The sequence below is a fragment of the Triticum aestivum genome, chromosome 7A (assembly GCF_018294505.1).
Source record: "Triticum aestivum cultivar Chinese Spring chromosome 7A, IWGSC CS RefSeq v2.1, whole genome shotgun sequence".
NCBI classification, from domain to species: domain Eukaryota; kingdom Viridiplantae; phylum Streptophyta; class Magnoliopsida; order Poales; family Poaceae; genus Triticum; species Triticum aestivum.
In genome coordinates, this window is record NC_057812.1 from 171,105,864 (window position 1) to 171,124,806 (window position 18,943).

Genomic DNA, 18,943 nt, shown 5'->3' on the forward strand with positions numbered 1-18,943 from the left:
CGGGGGCACTTGAGGTGGGCACAACCCACCAGGGCGCGCCTGGGCCTCCAGGCGCGCCCTGGTGGGTTGTGCTCCCCTCAGAGCAGCCCCCAGGTGCTTCTTAGGCCCACTGGATGTCTTCGAGTCCAAAAAAAAAATCCTCAAAAAGTTTCGCTGTGTTTGGACTCCGTTTGGTATTGATTTCCTGTGATGTAAAAAACATGTAGAAAATATCAACTGGCACTTGGCACTATGTCAATAGGTTAGTACCAAAAAATGATATAAAATAACTATAAAATGATTATAAAACATCCAAGAATGATAATATAATAGAATGGAACAATCAAAAATTACAAATACGTTGGAGACGTATCAACTACCAATGTCTAACCTACCACAATAGGAATCACCTAGAATGCCTTTCAAGTCCCACTTAACAAGATCCCAAAACTCGTGATAAAAATCAATAGGGAATCCATTAGGACCAGGGCTTTTTTTTGAATTTTAGGACCAGGGCTTTTATTTTTCTCCATCATGAATTGCTTGCATAGAAAAAGGTTCTATTATTATTTCAGCCACCTCTCTAGTAATCCGAGGCAAATCCTGGTTTTGGAAAGCAATATTAGAGAAATCGGGTTACCTATTTTTATTTATAAAATTCAGTTATGTAAGCCATCAACTGAACTTCACCCTCTATCACCCCTTCTTCCTGTTCCAAGGATGAAATCATATTTCCTCTTCTTCTCCCCCATTTACTTTAGCATTAAAGTATCTAGTATTGATGTCTCCATCTACAATTTCTTTATCCTTATATCTCTGCAGCCACTTCAATTCTTCCTATTTTAAAATTATAGTCAACTAATCTCTGAGCTCTTTTCTGCTCCCGTCTATCACACGCAAAAGACCCATTTTCTCAGTAGTTTTATCAATAGCATCTAGCTTACCTAAAATCTCCAACTTAGTCTTGTAAACCAAACGTCAACATTTCTACTCCACCCTCAAACTTTCTTCCTTAGATTTCTCAGTCTTTCCCACCATCTGTCGAAATTGGATCCATAATAATTTTGATTCCAAATTTTAAAGACAAAATCCCTAAAACCCTCTATAAGCATCAATGATTTCTCAGACTAAAAATAGGAGGGGCATGGCAGCGATCTCCATAATCTAGAAACAAAGGAGTATGATTAGAAACCTCTCTAGCAAAGGCTTGCAGCATAGACAAAGGACAATGTTCCTCCCATTCAGGGCAGAAGAATACTCCATCTAGTTTTTCAAAGGTAGCATCCTCCAAATTATTTACCCACGTGAAATTTCTCCCATTTAAAGGCTTCTCTCTCAACCCAACATGTTAAAATGATGTATTAAACACAAAACGCTAGTGATTAGTATCATTGGATTTGTTTTTTCACAGCTCTTTCCCATTATTTTAAAATCCCCACCTACTAAACACGGTAGAGGATTATCTTGATATATTCTAGCCAACCAATCTTGGAAGTTAGCTTTTCCTTCCAAGTGCGCATCACCATGAACAATAATGAGATTCAAATTAAATTCGACAATCTTATAAAAAGTATTATTCTAATAAAGTACTCTCCCCTCTCCAGTTGGATAATATCAAACACATCTTTATTAATACCCACTAAAATCTCACTGGACCTCCACCTAGGATGATTTCAATGCCACTATTTTTTTCTACCACTCAAAAGAGTGAAGTTCATTGTTAGAAAAAAAATGTTTTGTGGTTTCCAAAAGACCAATAAAATCCAATCTATGATCAATTATCATTTCCCTAACATATCTCTTTTGGGGATCTTGTCCTAAACCTCTAAAAATTCAATCTAAAAGACCTCCCACGTTACAACTTGGATGGACCTCATGCATGAGTCTGGGAGAAGGTTTCGAGGAGTTGCATCACAAGCCTGCGGCCATCCATCCCCTCCCACGAGGCCTTCCTAACGCAAGACTCCGTGCTCTGTCGAGACGGCTAAACCTATCATTAAAATATTATTTTATTTGTTTTTATCCATGTACGTATGCACCCAGGGTAACTATACTTTAAACCGTTACAAAGAATACCTTTAGTTGGGAATTGTTTTCATAACAACAAGCCTACAATTACACCTTGTTTTATTTCGTTGAGATGATAGTCCTAGATTTATGAAATGGAATTTGTTCCTGAAGTGTCCGTTTCCACGTCAAAAGTGTAAGTGCCACCTTGAATTGGAATCGTGATTTTACTCCGATCCAGCATTTGCTTTTCGAGAACAAGACTCCGACTCAGTTTTTCTTTCGTCCGATTGTCCTAGAATCTTGAGAATCGGGAGAAAGAACTTGGCTCCGACATTTGTTTAGGGATAACACACCATGGCCCTGGCCCCAACGAAGCTGCAAGCCCAGCCCACCGGGTACCCACGTCCCTCGGGCCTCGGGCCTCACCCATTTCCATTAGCTAAGAGCAACTCTAGTAGACCCCGCAAGAAGCCCCGACCCGCAAAATAACCGCTAAAATGCGGGTCGGCGTGGAAAATCCCGCCCGAACAGACCTGGCATACACGTCCGACCCATAATTTTTTTGCGGGCGTGGCAATAGATCTTCCCCGACCTCTAGATTCACAGGGTGGGAGGACGACTCGAGCTCGGCCCTTATCCACAGCGAGATTTGGCGGGAGGGACATTTCCGCGCGGCCATTCCTGCTCCCTCGACCCTCCACCACCATTGCCCCATCACCTCCCGCTCTGGTGCATCTTCCTCGACTGTCCTTCGCCGCCATGGACGACTCCCTGCCGTCCCCGTCACCGTCGAGGTCGCGCACGCTCAATCCCCTTGGGCGGATCTTGTCGCCGGCCATGTTGGCCCCGCCGTCGCCCAAGGCACCACTGCGCATGCCCGCAAGCGGCAGGGCAACATGGTCATGCAGGGCGGGAATCCGGCTGCCCCCACCAGAAGGCCCGCGCTCCGGGCGCCGACGCCGCTGCACGATCTCGGCCGGTGGCGGAGAAGGTCGCTAAGGTCTCCGGCGCAAAGCAAAAGAGGATTACGGCTACAAAGAAGCCGGCTCCTTCATCCACTCCCTCTGGTCCGGAAAGAGGTTCCTCGACGATGCCGCTCAACGGTGCTGCTCCCACCGCAAGCGAGGTGTTCGACGAAATGGCCGAAAAGTATGCCTCTCCGGTCATGGAATTTTTCTTTGCTTTTTCGCCATTTGTGATGGCTCGTGACTTGTTGCCATTCACTATAGCGGTGGTTCGAACAAATGCAACTATCGAGTTCGTGAACTTGTTGAACACCAAAGCCGTTGACATCGATCAAGCCCCGTTCGCCGCATTTGATTACAATGAAACAAAGGGCGGCGTGGATGATCATGGGGGTGAAGAAGAAGTTGAGGAGAACGATGAGGGGGCGTATGAGCAATCGCAAGCAAGAAGTGGAAAAAGCCAGAGATCGAAGAACTACACGACCTTGGAGTGCGGTGTCTCTTGATGCATGCACGGGTACTTCTCAAACCGCCAAGAGGTGTTGGCAAAGGATCGGAGATCAATACTTCTGCATGATGGCAAAGTATCCCAATAGGGCTCCACGCACCTTTCGGTCGCTCCAAGGTCGTTGGGACGTGATCCAGCCTATTTGCAGCCGTTGGGCAGCTTGCTTGGAGCAAGTATGCAATGCACCTCCAAGTGGAACCGTGGAATCTGACTATGTGAATTTGTTCTGACTTTGTTCAAGTTGTGCACATCATGTTGCATCATATGAAATGATTGCATCATATGAAATGATTACATCATTCAAATTGTGTAGGACAAAATTGCCCAACAAAGATACAAAGACATGGAAGCTTCAGAAGGCAAATTCTTCAAACTAGAGCGTTGTTGGGATTTGCTCAAAGAATGCGAGAAGTGGAAGTTGATTGACAAAGAAACCCCACTGAAGTAAGGTTCACTTACAAACATTGATGAAGATGAGGATGACGATGGCCCAAGAAACTGAACAAGCCCGATGGCAACGAGAATACTAAGGAGAAGATGAAGAGAGAGCACGAAGCGTCGAGCTTGAGGGAGAAGATTGATGCCATGGTGCAATCAAATGAGTTGATGTTAGTGAAGACGTTGGAGATCAAAAAAGAGTTGGTCGAGAAGAAGGCATGAGGAAAGCAAGAAAAATGGCAATTGCTCAAGGAAGAGGGACTGCGCAAAGCAGCCATTTAGGAGAGAAGAGCACATGTCGCTGAAAACGAAGCCATGTCCAAGTTGCTCGCAGAAGAAAACAAGATCATGACAATGAACCGCAATGATATGGACGACCTCACCAAAGAATGTCATGATATGGCAACAAGAGAAATCTTGAAGAGGAAAATGGTTGCGTCGGCCAGTGCGTGTTACAATGGCAGAGATGTTTTTTCAGTGGGGTTTGGACCAATGTCACCGATGTGTTCAGTGCATCAGCCGATGATTTCGGTGCAGGAGTTGGAACAAGCGCCGGAGGTGAACTCCATGGACTCGATGGCACGGAGTGAAGATCGATCAAGATGATGTCGAACGTGATCGTCACTTTTGCAAGACCCTCTTTTGCGTTTGTCTTAAAAAACTTAAGCTTTTATTTGCGCGTGAACTGTGTTTTATTATTTGAATTTGAACTTATTTGTTGAAATCGATGTCAAATTTGATAATTGGGCGTCCTCGGTTGCGGGTCGACGCGGCGGTGCCCGAGCAGATCCCGCATAGCTGACTCACAAAAATGCATATTCACCGAATATCTTTTTTACGGTTCTGTTTTGCAGGGTCTGAGTCGGACCTTATCCGCGCCAGCCTGCATATACACGTTTGTGGGAACTACAAGATATTGCGGGGTCTGTTAGAGATGCTCTAATAAATACTAAATATTGGTAAACCCCCATCCCCTCTCCCCCACCCCACCACACACACAAGACAGCGGCCAGAGAAGAGGAACTGAAAAGGAAAAAAACGGGGAAGAAAAAGGAGGCAAGCAGTGCACAGGTCTAGTGGAAAATGGCGGAGGCGGCGTGCTCGACCTCGGGCACGTAGCTCACGCGCAGCTCACCGTTCCCCGTCGCGCTCTCCAGAGACCCCGCGCCGCCGCCGGCGACCAGCAGCTCCCCCGTGCGGCGGCTCCGCGTCTCCACCCGTCTCGTTCTCCCGCTAGGGTTTCCCCCGATCCCCAATCACTGTAAGCCGCGAAGACTTGTCTCGCTAGTTTCCTTCTGGTTTAAGCTCACGGGAGCGTGCGCGTGGTCCCCGAGTGGGTGGATTTGGGGGTTGCGGTCTCGGATCTTGCGCGATCAGTGTAGCGCTGTTCCCAGCTAGGGTTAGTTCGTAGAAGCATAAGCTGGGAACTGAAACTCGTGGAGCCTTATGTCATTTGGGTCAGCGAGCTGCTTCTGTAGCGAGAACTTATAAGCTCTGAGCGCGTCATGTGGAGTAATTGGCCTATTCTGTGCAATAATCCCATCTTTAAACATTCGTCTCTTTTCCGGTTCCGTTAGGGATCTTTTGGGTGTGACTTGGGTTTATTCCTTGTATGCATTGCCTAGTCATGACCTGATTGGTTAGCTTTTAGTTGCACTTAATTGGTCGGTGAATTGTGTTATAGGGTGGGATGTCTTGTTAGTGAAGCTTGATCAGTATCATGCATCTGATTGCTTTTCTCAAAGAGTGGCACTATTTTTTTAGACCAAATGAGTGGCACTATTTCGTTGTTATCCACAGAATTTTTAGCATGTGGAGCGGTCCCACGCTACCATGAAGCAAGAAATACCAGTTTTTAACTTTAGCTCAGCATATACTGATATCTCTGCTACTTTCTCTAGAGCAGCTTGAATGCACGCCATTGTGATGCCTGCTATTAATTTACATAGCATTACATGTGGTGAACATGCAAATTCTATAGCAACTTTTTTGGAAGTTCTGTTTTTGGTAGCTATGTAACTGTAGAGTATGCCTGTTTGCAATTTACTAAACCTGCTGCTCTGCATTAACAGTTTGCATCTACAAAGATTAGCTCTGAAATTCATGCTGCTGTATCTGTACTCTCTTTCGAACTTGGATCCATAATAATTTTGATTCCAAATTTTAAAGACAAAATCTCTAAAACCCTCTATAAGCATCCATGATTTCTCAGACTAAAAATAGGAGGGGCATGGCAGCGATCTCCATAATCTAAAAACAAAGGAGTATGATCAGAAACCTCGCTAGCAAAGGCTTGCAACATAGACAAAGGACAATGTTCCTCCCATTTAGGGCAGAAGAATACTCTATCTAGTTTTTCAAAGGTAGCATCCTCCAAATTATTTACCCACATGAAATTTCTCCCATTTAAAGGCTTCTCTCTCAACTCGGCGTGTTAAAAATGATGTATTAAACACAAAACTCTAGTGATCAGTATCATTGGATTTGTTTTTTTCACAGCTCTTTCCTATTATGTTAAAATCCCCACCTACTAAACATGGTAGAGGATTATCATGATATATTCTAGCCAACTCATCTAGGAACTTAGCTTTTCCTTCCAAGTGCGCATCACCATAAGCAGTAATGAGATCCGAATTAAATTTGGCAATCTTATCAAAAAGTAATATTCTAATAAAGTACTCTCCCCTCTCCACTTGGATAATATCAAACACATTTTTACTAATACCCACTAAAATCCCACTGGACCTCCACCTAGGATGATTTCAATGCCACTATTTTTTTTCTACCACTCAAAGAGTGTAGTTCATTGTTAGAAAAAAAATGTTTTCTGGTTTCCAAAAGACCAATAAAATCCAATCTATGATCAATTATCGTGTGGTGGGCCTTGGAGAAACACAAAGTCCCAGCAAAGTACATTACCCTCATCAAGGACATGTACAATAATGTTGTGACAAGTGTTCGAACAAGTGATGTCGACACCGATGACTTCCCGATTAAGATAGGACTGCATCAGGGGTCAGCTTTGAGCCCTTATCTTTTTGCATTGGTGATGGATGAGGTCACAAGGGGTATACAAGGAGATATCCCATGGTGTATGCTCTTTGCGGATGATGTGGTGCTAGTTGACGATAGTCGGACGGGGGTAAATAGGAAGTTAGAGTTATGGAGACAAACCTTGGAATCGAAAGGGTTTAGGCTTAGTAGAACTAAAACCGAGTACATGATGTGCGGTTTCAGTACTACTAGCTGTGAGGAGGAGGAGGTTAGCCTTGATGGCCAGGTGGTACCTAGGAAGGACACCTTTCGGTATTTGGGGTCAATGTTGCAGGAGGATGGGGGTATTGATGAAGATGTGAACCATCGAATCAAAGCCGGATGGATGAAGTGGCGCCAAGCTTCTGGCATTCTCTGTGACAAGAGAGTGCCACAAAAGCTAAAAGGCAAGTTCTACAGGACGGCGGTTCGACCCGCAATGTTGTATGGCGCGGAGTGTTGGCCGACTAAAAGACGACATGTTCAACAGTTAGGTGTGGCGGAGATGCGTATGTTGAGATGGATGTGTGGCCACACGAGGAAGGATCGAGTCCGGAATGATGATATACGAGATAGAGTTGGGGTAGCACCAATTGAGGAGAAGCTTGTCCAACATCGTTTGAGATGGTTTGGGCATATTCAGCGCAGGCCTCCAGAAGCTCCAGTGCATAGCGGACGGCTAAAGCGTGCGGAGAATGTCAAGAGAGGGCGGGGTCGACCGATTTTGACATGGGAGGAGTCCGTTAAGAGAGACCTGAAGGATTGGAGTATCGACAAAGAGCTAGCTATGGACAGGGGTGCGTGGAAGCTTGCTATCCATGTGCCAGAGCCATGAGTTGGTTGCGAGATCTTATGGGTTTCACCTCTAGCCTACCCCAACTTGCTTGGGACTAAAGGCTTTGTTGTTGTTGTTGTTGTTGTTGTTGTTGTTATGATCAATTATCATTTCCCTAACATATCTCTTTTGGAGATCTTGTCCCAAACCTCTAACAATTCAATCCAAAAGACCTCTTGCATTACAACTTGGATGGACCTTAGGCATGAGTCCGGAAGAAGGTTTCGAGGAGTCGCATCACAAGCCCGCGACCATCCACCCCATCCCACGAGGCCTTCCTAACGCAAGATTCCGTGCTTTGTCGAGACGACGAAACCTATTATTAAAATATTGTTGTATTTGTTTTTGTCCATGTACGTATGAACCCAAGCTAACTATACTCAAAACCGCGTTACGAAGAATACCTCTAGTTGGGAGTTGTTTTCATAACAACAAGCCTACAATTACACCTTGTTATATTTCATTGAGATGGTCCTAGATTTATGAAATGGAATTTGATCCTGAATTTTCCGTTTCCACGTCAAAAGTGTATGAATTGGAATCGTGATTCCACTCCGATTCCAACATTTGCTTTTCGAGAACAAGACTGACCCAGTTTTTCTTTCGTTCGATTCTCCTAGAATCTTGAGAATCGGGAGAAAGAACTTGGCCTCCGGCATTTGTTTAGGGATAACACGCCATGGCCCTGGCCCCAACGAAGCTGAAAGCCCAGCCCACCGGGTACCCACTGCCCTCGGCCCTCGGGCCTCGGCCCTCACCCATTTCCACTAGCTAAATACTGGTAAACCCCCCCTCCTCTCTCCCCCACCCCACCACACACACAAGACAGCGGCCAGAGAAGAGGAACTGAAAAGAAAAAAAGGGAAGAAAAAGGAGGCAAGCAGTGCACAGATCTAGTGGAAAATGGCGGAGGCGGCATGCTCGACCTCGGGTACGTAGCTCACGCGCAGCTCATCGTTTCCCGTCGCGCTCTCCAGAGACCCCGCGCCGCCGCCGGCGACCACCAGCTTCCCCGTCGGCGGCTCCGCGTCTCCACCCGTCTCGTTCTCCCGCTAGGGTTTCCCTCGATCCCCAATCACTGTAAGCCGCGAAGACTTGTCTTGCTAGTTTCCTTCTGGTTCAAGCTCACGGGAGCGTGCGCGTGGTCCCCGAATGGGTGGATTTGGGGGTCGTGGTCTCAGATCTCGCGCGATTAGTGTAGCTCTGTTCCCAGCTAGGGTTAGTTCGTAGAAGCATAAGTTGGGAACTGGAATTCGTGGAGCCTTATGTGATTTGGGTCAGCGAGCTGCTTCTGTAGCGAGAACTTGTAGCTCTGAGCGCGCCATGTGGAGTAATTGGCCTATTCTGTGCAATAATCTCATCTTTAAACATTTCGTCTTTTTCCCGGTTCCGATAGGGATTATTTGGGTGTGACTTGGGTTTATTCCTTGTGTGCATTGCCTAGTCATGACCTGATTGGTTAGCTTTTGGTTGCACTTAATTGGTCTGTGAATTGTGTTATAGGGTGGGATGTCTTGTTAGTGAAGCTTGATCAGTATCACGCATCTGATTGCTTTTCTCAAAGAGTGGCACTATTTGTTTTTAGATCAAATGAGTGGCGCTATTTTGTTGTTATTCACAGAATTTGTGGAGCGGTCCCACGCTATCATGAAGCAAGAAATACCATTTTTTAACTTTAGCTCAGCATATAGTGGTATCTCTGCTACTTTCTCCAGAGCAGCTTGAATGCATGCCATTGTGATGCCTGCTATTAATTTACATAGCATTACATGTGGTGAACATGCAAATTCTATAGCAACTTTTTTGGAAGTTCTGTTATTGGTAGCTATTTAACTGTAGGGTATGCCTGTTTGCAATTTACTAAACCTGCTGCTCTGCATTAACAGTTTGCGTCTACAAAATTAGCTCTGAAATTCATGCTGCTGTATCTGTACTCAATGTACTGTATTTGATTATCGAAATCTATCACGTTTGTTTTCCTACATTAACTAATGGCGTACTGGTTTGCCTCTTATAACTTATAATTTATATAATTTATTTATCTTCTTTTTGATTGATCTTATTTTGATGGCAAGCAGAGTTTGCAAATGGCTTCATCACAGCATGTTGAAGTGGAGGCTGCGAAGCTACTTCAAAAACTCATTCTGGAATCAAAGGATGAGCCCGCTAAATTAGCAACAAAACTTTATGTGGTATGCAGCGCAACCGATATACAGGACATGAAAAGCCTTAACTCAACCATAACCTTGTTTCTTTGTTCAATGTTCTAGATATGTCAACATATGAAGTTAAGTGGAAAAGAGCAGTCTCTTCCCTATCAGGTCATATCTAGGTAAATATTTCTTTTGTTCTTGGCTATCTTTTCAGAAGTTTTTTTTGCCATCAATTTTACTGTAAATATTAGTCAAATATTCTGTTAGAAAAACACTACTCTCTCCGATCCATATTAATTGATGCTGGTTTAGTTGTATTAACTTTGTACTAAACCAGTGTCAACTAATTTGGATTGGGGGGAGTAGTTAAAGTTCTACCTTGTGTCTTAGACATGTTGTCTTGTTATTCTTGACTTTCAGATTTGATAATTGTTGATGTGTTGTTCTTATGTTCGAAAGTTCTGCTTATTTAATTATAATTATGCCATCATCAAACTAGATTTCACACATCAGTTAGTACTCATTGTCAATTCTGGAATAGCATACAAGGAGGGGGCCTAACCATCTAGATGCTGTTGCAGCGAGGTTGTAGCTTGGTACTCTCCCTAGGTACTAAATGTTGCTCCAACTAGTTTAGGTGAAGAAAATAGGAATAAGCAGAAAGACCAGACGCCCCTGGACACAGGCTCAATGAGGGAGACAGGAGGGGATTGAAGCTCAGTGATGGACACTTTCCTCATCTATGTAGTGAACTGTTAATACACACTTACACAGTAGTACGATATCCACAACCCCAAAATGCATGGGCAAATTGAAGTTCAACATCCTCCCTCTGAGCAGCCTTTCTCATGGAGATGGAGATTGAGGAGGGAGAGAAGTCGTTGGAGGATGGCAAGAGGGAGCGGCAGAGAAGTGCAAGTAGGAGTAAGATGGGAGTAGCGAGCTGTCATTTGGAGGCTTACAACTGATAATATTTGTCTTTTGGTTGACATGTTAGCCTGTAGTAATAGATCTTGATTCTTGAAATCCTCTATCCTTGATGGGAGTAGCGAGATTTTTAAGACTATTTGATTGTGTTTGGCTGGGCTGTGGATTTTGAGCTTGGCCTGGGCCTGAGTTTGGTGCTGATTTGTGCCTGGCCAGGCTGGCCTGGGCATGAAGCGTTTGGTTGGTGGCCTGGATGTAATAGCCTATTGGTTGATAGTAGCTCTGAATAAAATATAAATAAAAGCTCTAGACAAAGCTATTTGCATGGGATAGCGTGCCCAGGCAGGTTTATAGATGGCCAGGCATCCATTTCCATACGCCTGCCCCAGGCTAACGCCCGTGCCTGGTGCTCCAGCCAGGCTAATCAACATGAAAAATGCTCCAGGCCAGGCAAGCATTTCATTGCTCAGGACACCATCGAAACAACCTCCAGGCTAGTATCAGGCAAGCTCCAGGCCAGGCATAAAGAGGTGAGGAAGCGAACCAAACTGACCCTTTCTGAAAGCAGATGCAAGAGATGTACCGTGGGAAAGCTGCTGTGGACGGTGTGTTGTGAGAAAGCTGTGAAGCCATTTGGCAAACTAGCTGTCTGAAGTGCGGCTGCGGGGATAAATGTCTGAAATACCCTTAAAAGCCGAGACATTGGATACATACTGTTTAATGATAAAAACATCATTACAGGTTGACCTAGTTCGTAAATATAGCTATTCAACCAGTTACCTAGTTAATTATTTCATGGAGTTTTTGTTTTAATGCATATTAATAAAAATATATATAGCTCTACATATCACAAAATAGATGCACCAGTGCCATACAAAATTTACATATCAACAGACACATCAATCTGGTTCCAGTCTGACCATAGGCTACTACTGCCATACAACATAAACATATCACCAAAAAATGCAATGGTCGTACATCTCCAGTGGGGCAAATCTGGAGAAAGGAACGACATGTACATGGGCGAGGGAAGCGGCAGTAGTACACCTCGAATGGGGGATGTAGCAGAGGTCAGGCAGCCATGGTCGGCGGTGGCCTTGCTCGTCCGAGTAACCTTGGACACTGGTGGAGGTAGATGAGGGGGTGGGGGTGGAGCAGGGAAGAGGAGTCCAATTGACCGAGGTGGATGAAGGGATGGAAGCATCCACCGGCGGTCTTGCGGCGACGTGCCGTCAGTGACATGGGAGCGAGCTGGTGACCAGCAGCTGGCCGGCGGTGCTAATGAACCCTAGAATCGCCAGAGGTGGGGGACGAGAAAAGGACCTTACTCGATGGGTTTGGTAGAGCTGTCTCTCGTGGACGTACCGGCTGGATTATTTTGGCGGTGAAGGTGAGTAATTTGATCTCAAGTGGATGTAGGTTCAGGGAGCCATGCAGCCAAAGCCAGAAAAGCACCTCTTCGTCCGCTTTCACTCGTACATGTGTTTTGCGATGGCTTTCAAGGGAATCGCGTTCGCTCGTTTTGCCGTTTGGTTGTGATTTCAGCTCTGAAGGAGAGAAATCCACAGCGAAAGCCAAACCAAACGCAGCCTTTGCCTTAGACAATTTAAGAGTGTAGAACCTTGCGCGCACCATTTGTCTGGAATCAATCATCAGTGCTGTCAACTGGAGCTATCGTTTTCCATAAATTTGGGGTTGTTTTTGCACCAAAAGAATTAAGTATCTTTTGTTTGGTAGAGCTTATACTCCATTATGATATTGAGTGCGTTATGGTTTATACTCTATAGTAGGTGGTGTCAGATGATTTACCAAATGTACTGTTTGCAACGTGTAGTATAAGTATAGTAATACAAATAATCCAGTTTGGTTAGGTTTACTGTACCTGAGTGTTTGTAATTTCAAATGAAAGGATTCTGTGTATGTCAGAGAGTTCTATCAAACTTTCAATTTTTCTCTAGCTTGACTTCTCTCCTCTTTCTAGTTTCTAAGATGCCCATAACATCCGTAATTTTTGCCTGCAGGGCCATGGAGACTGTTGTAAGTCAACATGGAATTGATATGGATGCACTGCGATCATCACGAGTTCCATTTGCCGGCGGTCCACAAGCAGTAGATTCTAGTGGCGTTATGTCTAAGGACAAGGAGATCATTGGTGGTCAGTCTTCCATGGTTGGAAGTGATGCATCCCAGAGCAGCGGTCAAGCTGCATTATGGCATTTGCCACCAGGTAACCAACCAATTTGGAAAGGAAACTGCAGTCACTGTTTTGGAGATGTGATATGATTTATTTTATATTATTAGGTTCAGCAGATATGGCAAGGCCTGGGGTGTATATTCCAGGCAGGGTTCCAGCAGGACAAAATAGGGGTGATGTCGCAGGATCTGATATTCATCAAGGCTCCATGTCGCAAAAGAGTGGCAGGTCCTCTGGAGTCGAAAGCCCTGCAAGTCTGCAAATGGAGGACACTAGATCTATGAATTCACATGATTCTTTGAAGTCCGATGAAAAAACAAGCAAGAAAGCTTCCTCTTCCAAGAGAAAAAGGATGGATTCAAAAGCAGCAGGGGATATGCAATCTGAAGAAAACTCAAAATCAGATGGTATCTCAAGTGGACAAAATATTAGAAAAAGGAAACAGGTTGGCAAAGCAGGTGCACAAGGTCAGCCCTCCAGGGGAGCTGAGCCTGAGCAATCACATATACTGCAAGGTGCTACTGCTCAGGTGCCACCCTTACCTGGTGGTGCATCATTTTTCAGGGCTCACCAGGAAGGTCCACCAGCTTCTGCTGGGAGGACTATTGACAATACTAAACCATCAAACCCGTTCGCAATGTCACAAGTTTCAAATTTTGCTGAAGGGCTGGCTTCTGGTAGTATCCCCACTGAGTTGCAGAAAAGTATACTGGGAGGAACAAATATGTTTAACACTGGTTTTGGCTGGAATCAAAGTTCACAAGGTTCAGCTATTAAGAATACTCAAGGTTCTGTTGCCAACTTAATGCGACCAGGAGTTAAGGTTGAAGGTACTTCCATTAAAAAATAATGACATAACAGCATTGTGAAAGACTTGAATTACAAATATTTACCTTAATGAGCTTGCTTATACTGCAGGGAAAATTAATGTAGGGTCACAAGGAGCTTTTAACCCTACTCCCACATCGCAGATGGATTTTCCCAAAATCCCTCCTTACATGTCTTCCTCCTTTGGAGGTGGCTCACAGTTTCTGGACAAGGGCAAGGATTCGGCTTCTGGCAATACCGGCACTGAACTTCATTCTGCTGCTAAAGTTGGAGTTAACATGGGGATTGTGCATGTAAGGCCTGTAGTTTAATCCTTAAAGACCCGGGGTGTTAACATGCTATTTCGGCTACAGTTTGGCCCTTCTAAAAAATCTTTTAATTGAAAAGCTAATATTTTTTGCTGTGTTCGCCAATGGTAACCTGTTACGGAAGTGCCTAGTAGTAATGGTATAATGCAGGGTATTCATTTGCATAAGATTGTACTCGAGCTTCGAACACAAGTGTATTGCACGCCGGTTTCGTGTATGTCTATTTGCGTGCCTTGATAGACTTTCTGCCAGGTTTCAGGTTGATCAACCGATAAATAAGCTGTTTCTGCCTGCAAGATTAATAATTTTGTTGTCTGGTCATTTAGTGATATGTTAATTGATTTCTGTATCTCAAGTAGAGGTGCTTTATTTGATGCATCCATGTAATACGACTTTGCAGGGCAGTCCAATGCAAGAAAGGCAAAATATTACCAGAGCACCACAGAGGGCCGAATCATCTTTGCAAGAAGCCAGATTGTCTTCGCTCCCGAATAGAAATGTTGGGCCATATCAAACGTCTCACATCTCTCCAAACACACCTTTCAAAGAACAACAGTTAAAGCAGCTCCGAGCACAGTGCTTAGTATTTCTTGCATTCAGGTACATGCTTAGAGCACTGTAGGATGATTGGTATCCGAAGTTCATCTCTGTAGTACTAATTTAGCTACTCTTTCTTGTAGAAATAATATGCAGCCCAGAAAGGTGCACCTTGAAATTGCCTTAGGTGGAGGCCCCACTGCAGAGGGTAAGAACTAAGAACAGAAAACATTGTGTGAGCTGACAAGGTTTCTGTACTCATGATGAGCTTATAATTAAATAAACAGGTGGCGGCGCGGGTCAGGGAGGTAACGAGAGCAGAGTGGCTGATGGTTCTGTAAGGGAAAACGGAAACAGTCAGGAAAACTCTGCTATTTTCGGCAGCCAAAGTGATATGTCTAGACTCCCATCCACATCTGCAGGCAGCATTGCAGAGGCTGACTCTTCACTGAAGGACTCGGAAATTAAGAAGAAGATCAATATAGCTGAACATGAGAAGTCATCGATGGAAATGGAAAATATCCAGCAAGCTGTTATGCAGGGAACTGGTTCAAGTTCTGAAATGCGCTCCCAAGAAATAGCATCCCCTGTGCCATCTGGACCACAGCAGTCATACTTTCAGGGAGATAAAAGAAGAAATGCCCCTGAGGCCTACAGGACGGATGCAGAAAATTTGAACAGGAATTTAAGTTTCGGAGGCCAGGGACCATCTTCTTTGGGTGGTAATAGACAACATCCAAATTTTGAAGCTGCTGTTTTGACCAAAGATCGATTACAGGATGAAGCATCTAAAGAATCATATCCACCTTCGAGGCTTCATCACATGCCTATCGATGGTTACAACTCCAATTTACCAGGAAAGGATCTAACTCCAGATACAGATAGAAATGAGGTTGAACATTGTACCCAGATGGGGGAGATGTCTGATCGATCAGCTGATGAAGGAGATGACGATCTATTTGAGCATGATGATTTTGCATCAACTCCTCCAAAATACACAATGACTGAAAAATGGATCGTGGATTATCAAAAGAGAAAATATGGAGAAAATGAAAAGAAGGTATTAGAGCAGCAGAGCGCACATAAAAGGATGTCAGCATCCTATCAGAAGTTAAAGGTCTCTCTCTGCCTTCCTCACATTTATTTTTGAAATGGGGGAGTGTCATTTAGAAATACTGTGTACATATTTATGAGTTTTTGCGAGTTCCTGTTTCATATGTCCAGTTTTCCCTCACTGTAGCAGCTGTAATTGTTGGTTGCAAAATTTTAAGTTCTTGTTCATCCTACAGGAAAGTGTTAGTTCATCTGAAGATCTTACTGCAAAGACAAAGAGTGTCATTGAATTGAAAAAGCTTCAACTTCTCTCACTTCAACGTCGTGTGCGCAGGTTTGCTTGCCATTGGAGATCATCAGTCTTCAGTTTCTCTCCTTGTGCTTACCGTATGTTTCTATGGCTGTAACTTCCCTATTCTAATTTCTTGCTTATATTGGGCAGTGAATTCTTGTCAGACTTTTTCAAGCCTAATACAGCTGATTTGGAGCGTGTAAAAGCAGTAAAGAAACACCGGCATGGACGCCGTGTGAAACAGCTTGAAAAAATTGAACAGAAAATGAAGGAGGAAAGGCAAAAAAGAATACGTGAGAGGCAAAAAGAGTTCTTTGCTGATATAGAGTCTCACAGGTTGGATGACTATATTTGATTCTTCATTCTGACCCCTTTAGTATGTAGATGTTATTTAAATTTTTTCTTACGCAATATTCTCAAGTATTTGTGGCATCTATGCTCCGTTTTTACAGTACTGATGATTTGGGGTCTATTTGGTATTTGCCAATGCAGTGACTATCAAGCTTTACTTTCATTTTGGTATTGTGTATAGGCTAATATCATCTGCATTAGAGCCACAACAAAAGCTGTTTACATTATTCTTGCTGTTGTGTCGCAGACTCACCTTGTTTTGGCTGTTTCGTATGTGTGTGTGGCGGCTCTGCTAAGAACGGGAGGACTGGATGCCTCCTTCTAGGTCAGTACCTCCACATGGGCTTGGGCCCTAAGTGACAAGGCTTGATGGGCTTGGGCCCATACCGGTTCAACACTCCCCCTCAAGATGGGTGGTAGATATCTATCATCCCCATCTTGTCACATGCCAAGTTACAGTCCTTCGTTCCCAGTCCCTTTGTCAAGCAATCTGCAAACTGCTGCCCAGAGCTGACGTGAGTAAGACTGATGATACCAGCATCAAGTTTCTCCTTAATGAAGAAGCGATCAATTTCCACATGTTTTGTCCTATCATGCTGAACTGGGTTATTAGCAATAGCTATAGCTGACTGATTGTCACACCACACCTTCAAGGGTCCCTTCCTCAGAAGTTTCAACTCGCTCAGTAGGTACTTCACCCAGAGCATCTCACATAACCCTTGAGATAAAGCTCTATACTCGGCTTCTGCTGTTGATCTAGACACAACAGGTTGTTTCTTGCTTCTCCACGACACCAAGTTTCCTCCCACAAACACACAGTAGCCAGAAGTTGATCTTCTATCATCTTGACAACTGGCCCAATCAGAGTCACTATAGCCATCCACTTCAAGATGTCCACTCTTCGCAAACCACAACCCTTTACCTGGAGTCCCCTTCAAGTATCTCAGAATTCTGTGCACAATATCAAGATGCCCACTCCTTGGTTCATGCATGTATCTGCTCACCACACCCACGGCATACGTAATGTCAGGCCTGGTATGACACAAGTACAATAACCTCCCAACTAGTTTCTGATAATCTTCCTTATTCACCAGCTCGCCTGACTGAGCTGTCACTTGATGATTTTGTTCAATCGGCGTAGGGGCTGCACGGCATCCCATCATGCCCATGTCACTCAAGAGATCCAAGGTGTATTTCCTTTGGCACAAAGATATTCCCTTCTCTGTCCGGGCCACTTCAATCCCAAGGAAGTATTTTAGGTTGCCCAAATCCTTCACCTCAAACTCATTGCTCAGACACCCCTTCAATCTCTTTATTTCCTCCTCATCATCTCCGGTGATGATAATGTCGTCCACATAAACTGCAAGAATGGTGATCTTTCGATTAGAGAGTGAGTGTCTGTAGAACACCGTGTGATCACCATTACATTGACCATACCCCATAGCACGGACAGCACGCCTGAACCTATCAAACCAAGCCCTCGGCGATTGCTTCAGTCCATACAAGGATTTCTTCAGCCTGCATACCTTCCCCGTTGTCAGTGAAGTACCAAAACCTGGTGGTATCTCCATGTACACTTCTTCCTGCAACTCACCATGCAAGAAGGCATTCTTGACATCTAATTGATGCAATTTCCACCCAAAGTTTGCAGCACAGGAAACCAATATCCTTACTGTGTTCATCTTTGCCACTGGAGCAAACGTCTCGTCATAGTCAATTCCATAAGTTTGACTATATCCTCTGGCGACCAATCTGGCCTTATACCGTTCCACCTTCCCCTCAGGATTCTGCTTCACTGTATAGATCCACTTACAACTCACTGCTTTCTTTCCTGCCGGCAATGTGGTTAGCACCCACGTCTTATTTTTCCTCAGTGCTTCCAACTCTTCTATCATTGCTTTATGCCACTTCGGATCTTGCTTTGCAGCCTTCCAATCCTTTGGGATTGACACAGTTTGAAGAGAGGCAACAAACACTCTATAGGAAGGAGACAAAGCCTCATAAGACACAAAATTTCCAATGTCATGATCATCCAAAAACTCCAGTGGTAAAGCCTTCTCAGCCGCTTCACGTGTCCCCTTTCGCAACGCAATAGGTAGCTCCACTGTGTTAGATGAGCTTGCACCACTGCCTTGCTGCTCCCCCTGCACTGACTGCTCCCCCTGCACTTGTTGCTCCCCCTCCTGCACAAGTGGCTGCCGCCGAGAATATACCAGACGAGTGTCAGATGAGTCATGCACCTGTGGCACTTGTGGCTCTCGCCGAGAGTACACTAGGGGGATCTTCTGCCACCGATCTCGAACAGGGAGCTGGAGATTACCAATCTGAATGGAACCCACGGTTGGTTGGACCCGTACCTGCACATCACCATCAATGAGAGTACCAACCGAAATTGTACCCACAATTGGCTGGACTTGAACCTGCACATCATCATCATCAATGTTAGTGCCCACAGAATCCGCGTGAGTGTGAGATACAGCCTTCTCCCCATCTTGACCATCTTGCACAGAGTGGAAATGGTCAAGCTCTTGA

The 18,943-nt window shown here is 44.6% G+C and overlaps 1 protein-coding gene across 3 annotated transcripts in view; it reads left to right on the plus strand.

Annotated features, from left to right (window-relative positions):
* Positions 1-4,877: 4,877 nt before the first annotated feature.
* Positions 4,878-18,943, plus strand: part of LOC123149820 (chromatin structure-remodeling complex protein SYD) — a 31,009-nt gene continuing 16,943 nt past the window's right edge. Inside the window, exons 1-11 of one of the 3 annotated variants that reach the window (XM_044569556.1) lie at positions 4,878-5,161; positions 9,847-9,960; positions 10,039-10,100; positions 12,870-13,075; positions 13,150-13,872; positions 13,961-14,163; positions 14,579-14,778; positions 14,859-14,923; positions 15,003-15,832; positions 16,005-16,102; positions 16,211-16,396. In XM_044569556.1, the coding sequence (XP_044425491.1) occupies positions 9,856-9,960; positions 10,039-10,100; positions 12,870-13,075; positions 13,150-13,872; positions 13,961-14,163; positions 14,579-14,778; positions 14,859-14,923; positions 15,003-15,832; positions 16,005-16,102; positions 16,211-16,396 (2,678 nt within the window). In that variant the 5' untranslated portion in view covers positions 4,878-5,161; positions 9,847-9,855. Of the gene's footprint in view, positions 5,162-8,829; positions 8,849-9,846; positions 9,961-10,038; positions 10,101-12,869; positions 13,076-13,149; positions 13,873-13,960; positions 14,164-14,578; positions 14,779-14,858; positions 14,924-15,002; positions 15,833-16,004; positions 16,103-16,210; positions 16,397-18,943 lie in introns of those variants that run through there. The other 2 variants (XM_044569558.1, XM_044569557.1) reach the window with 2 other exon arrangements.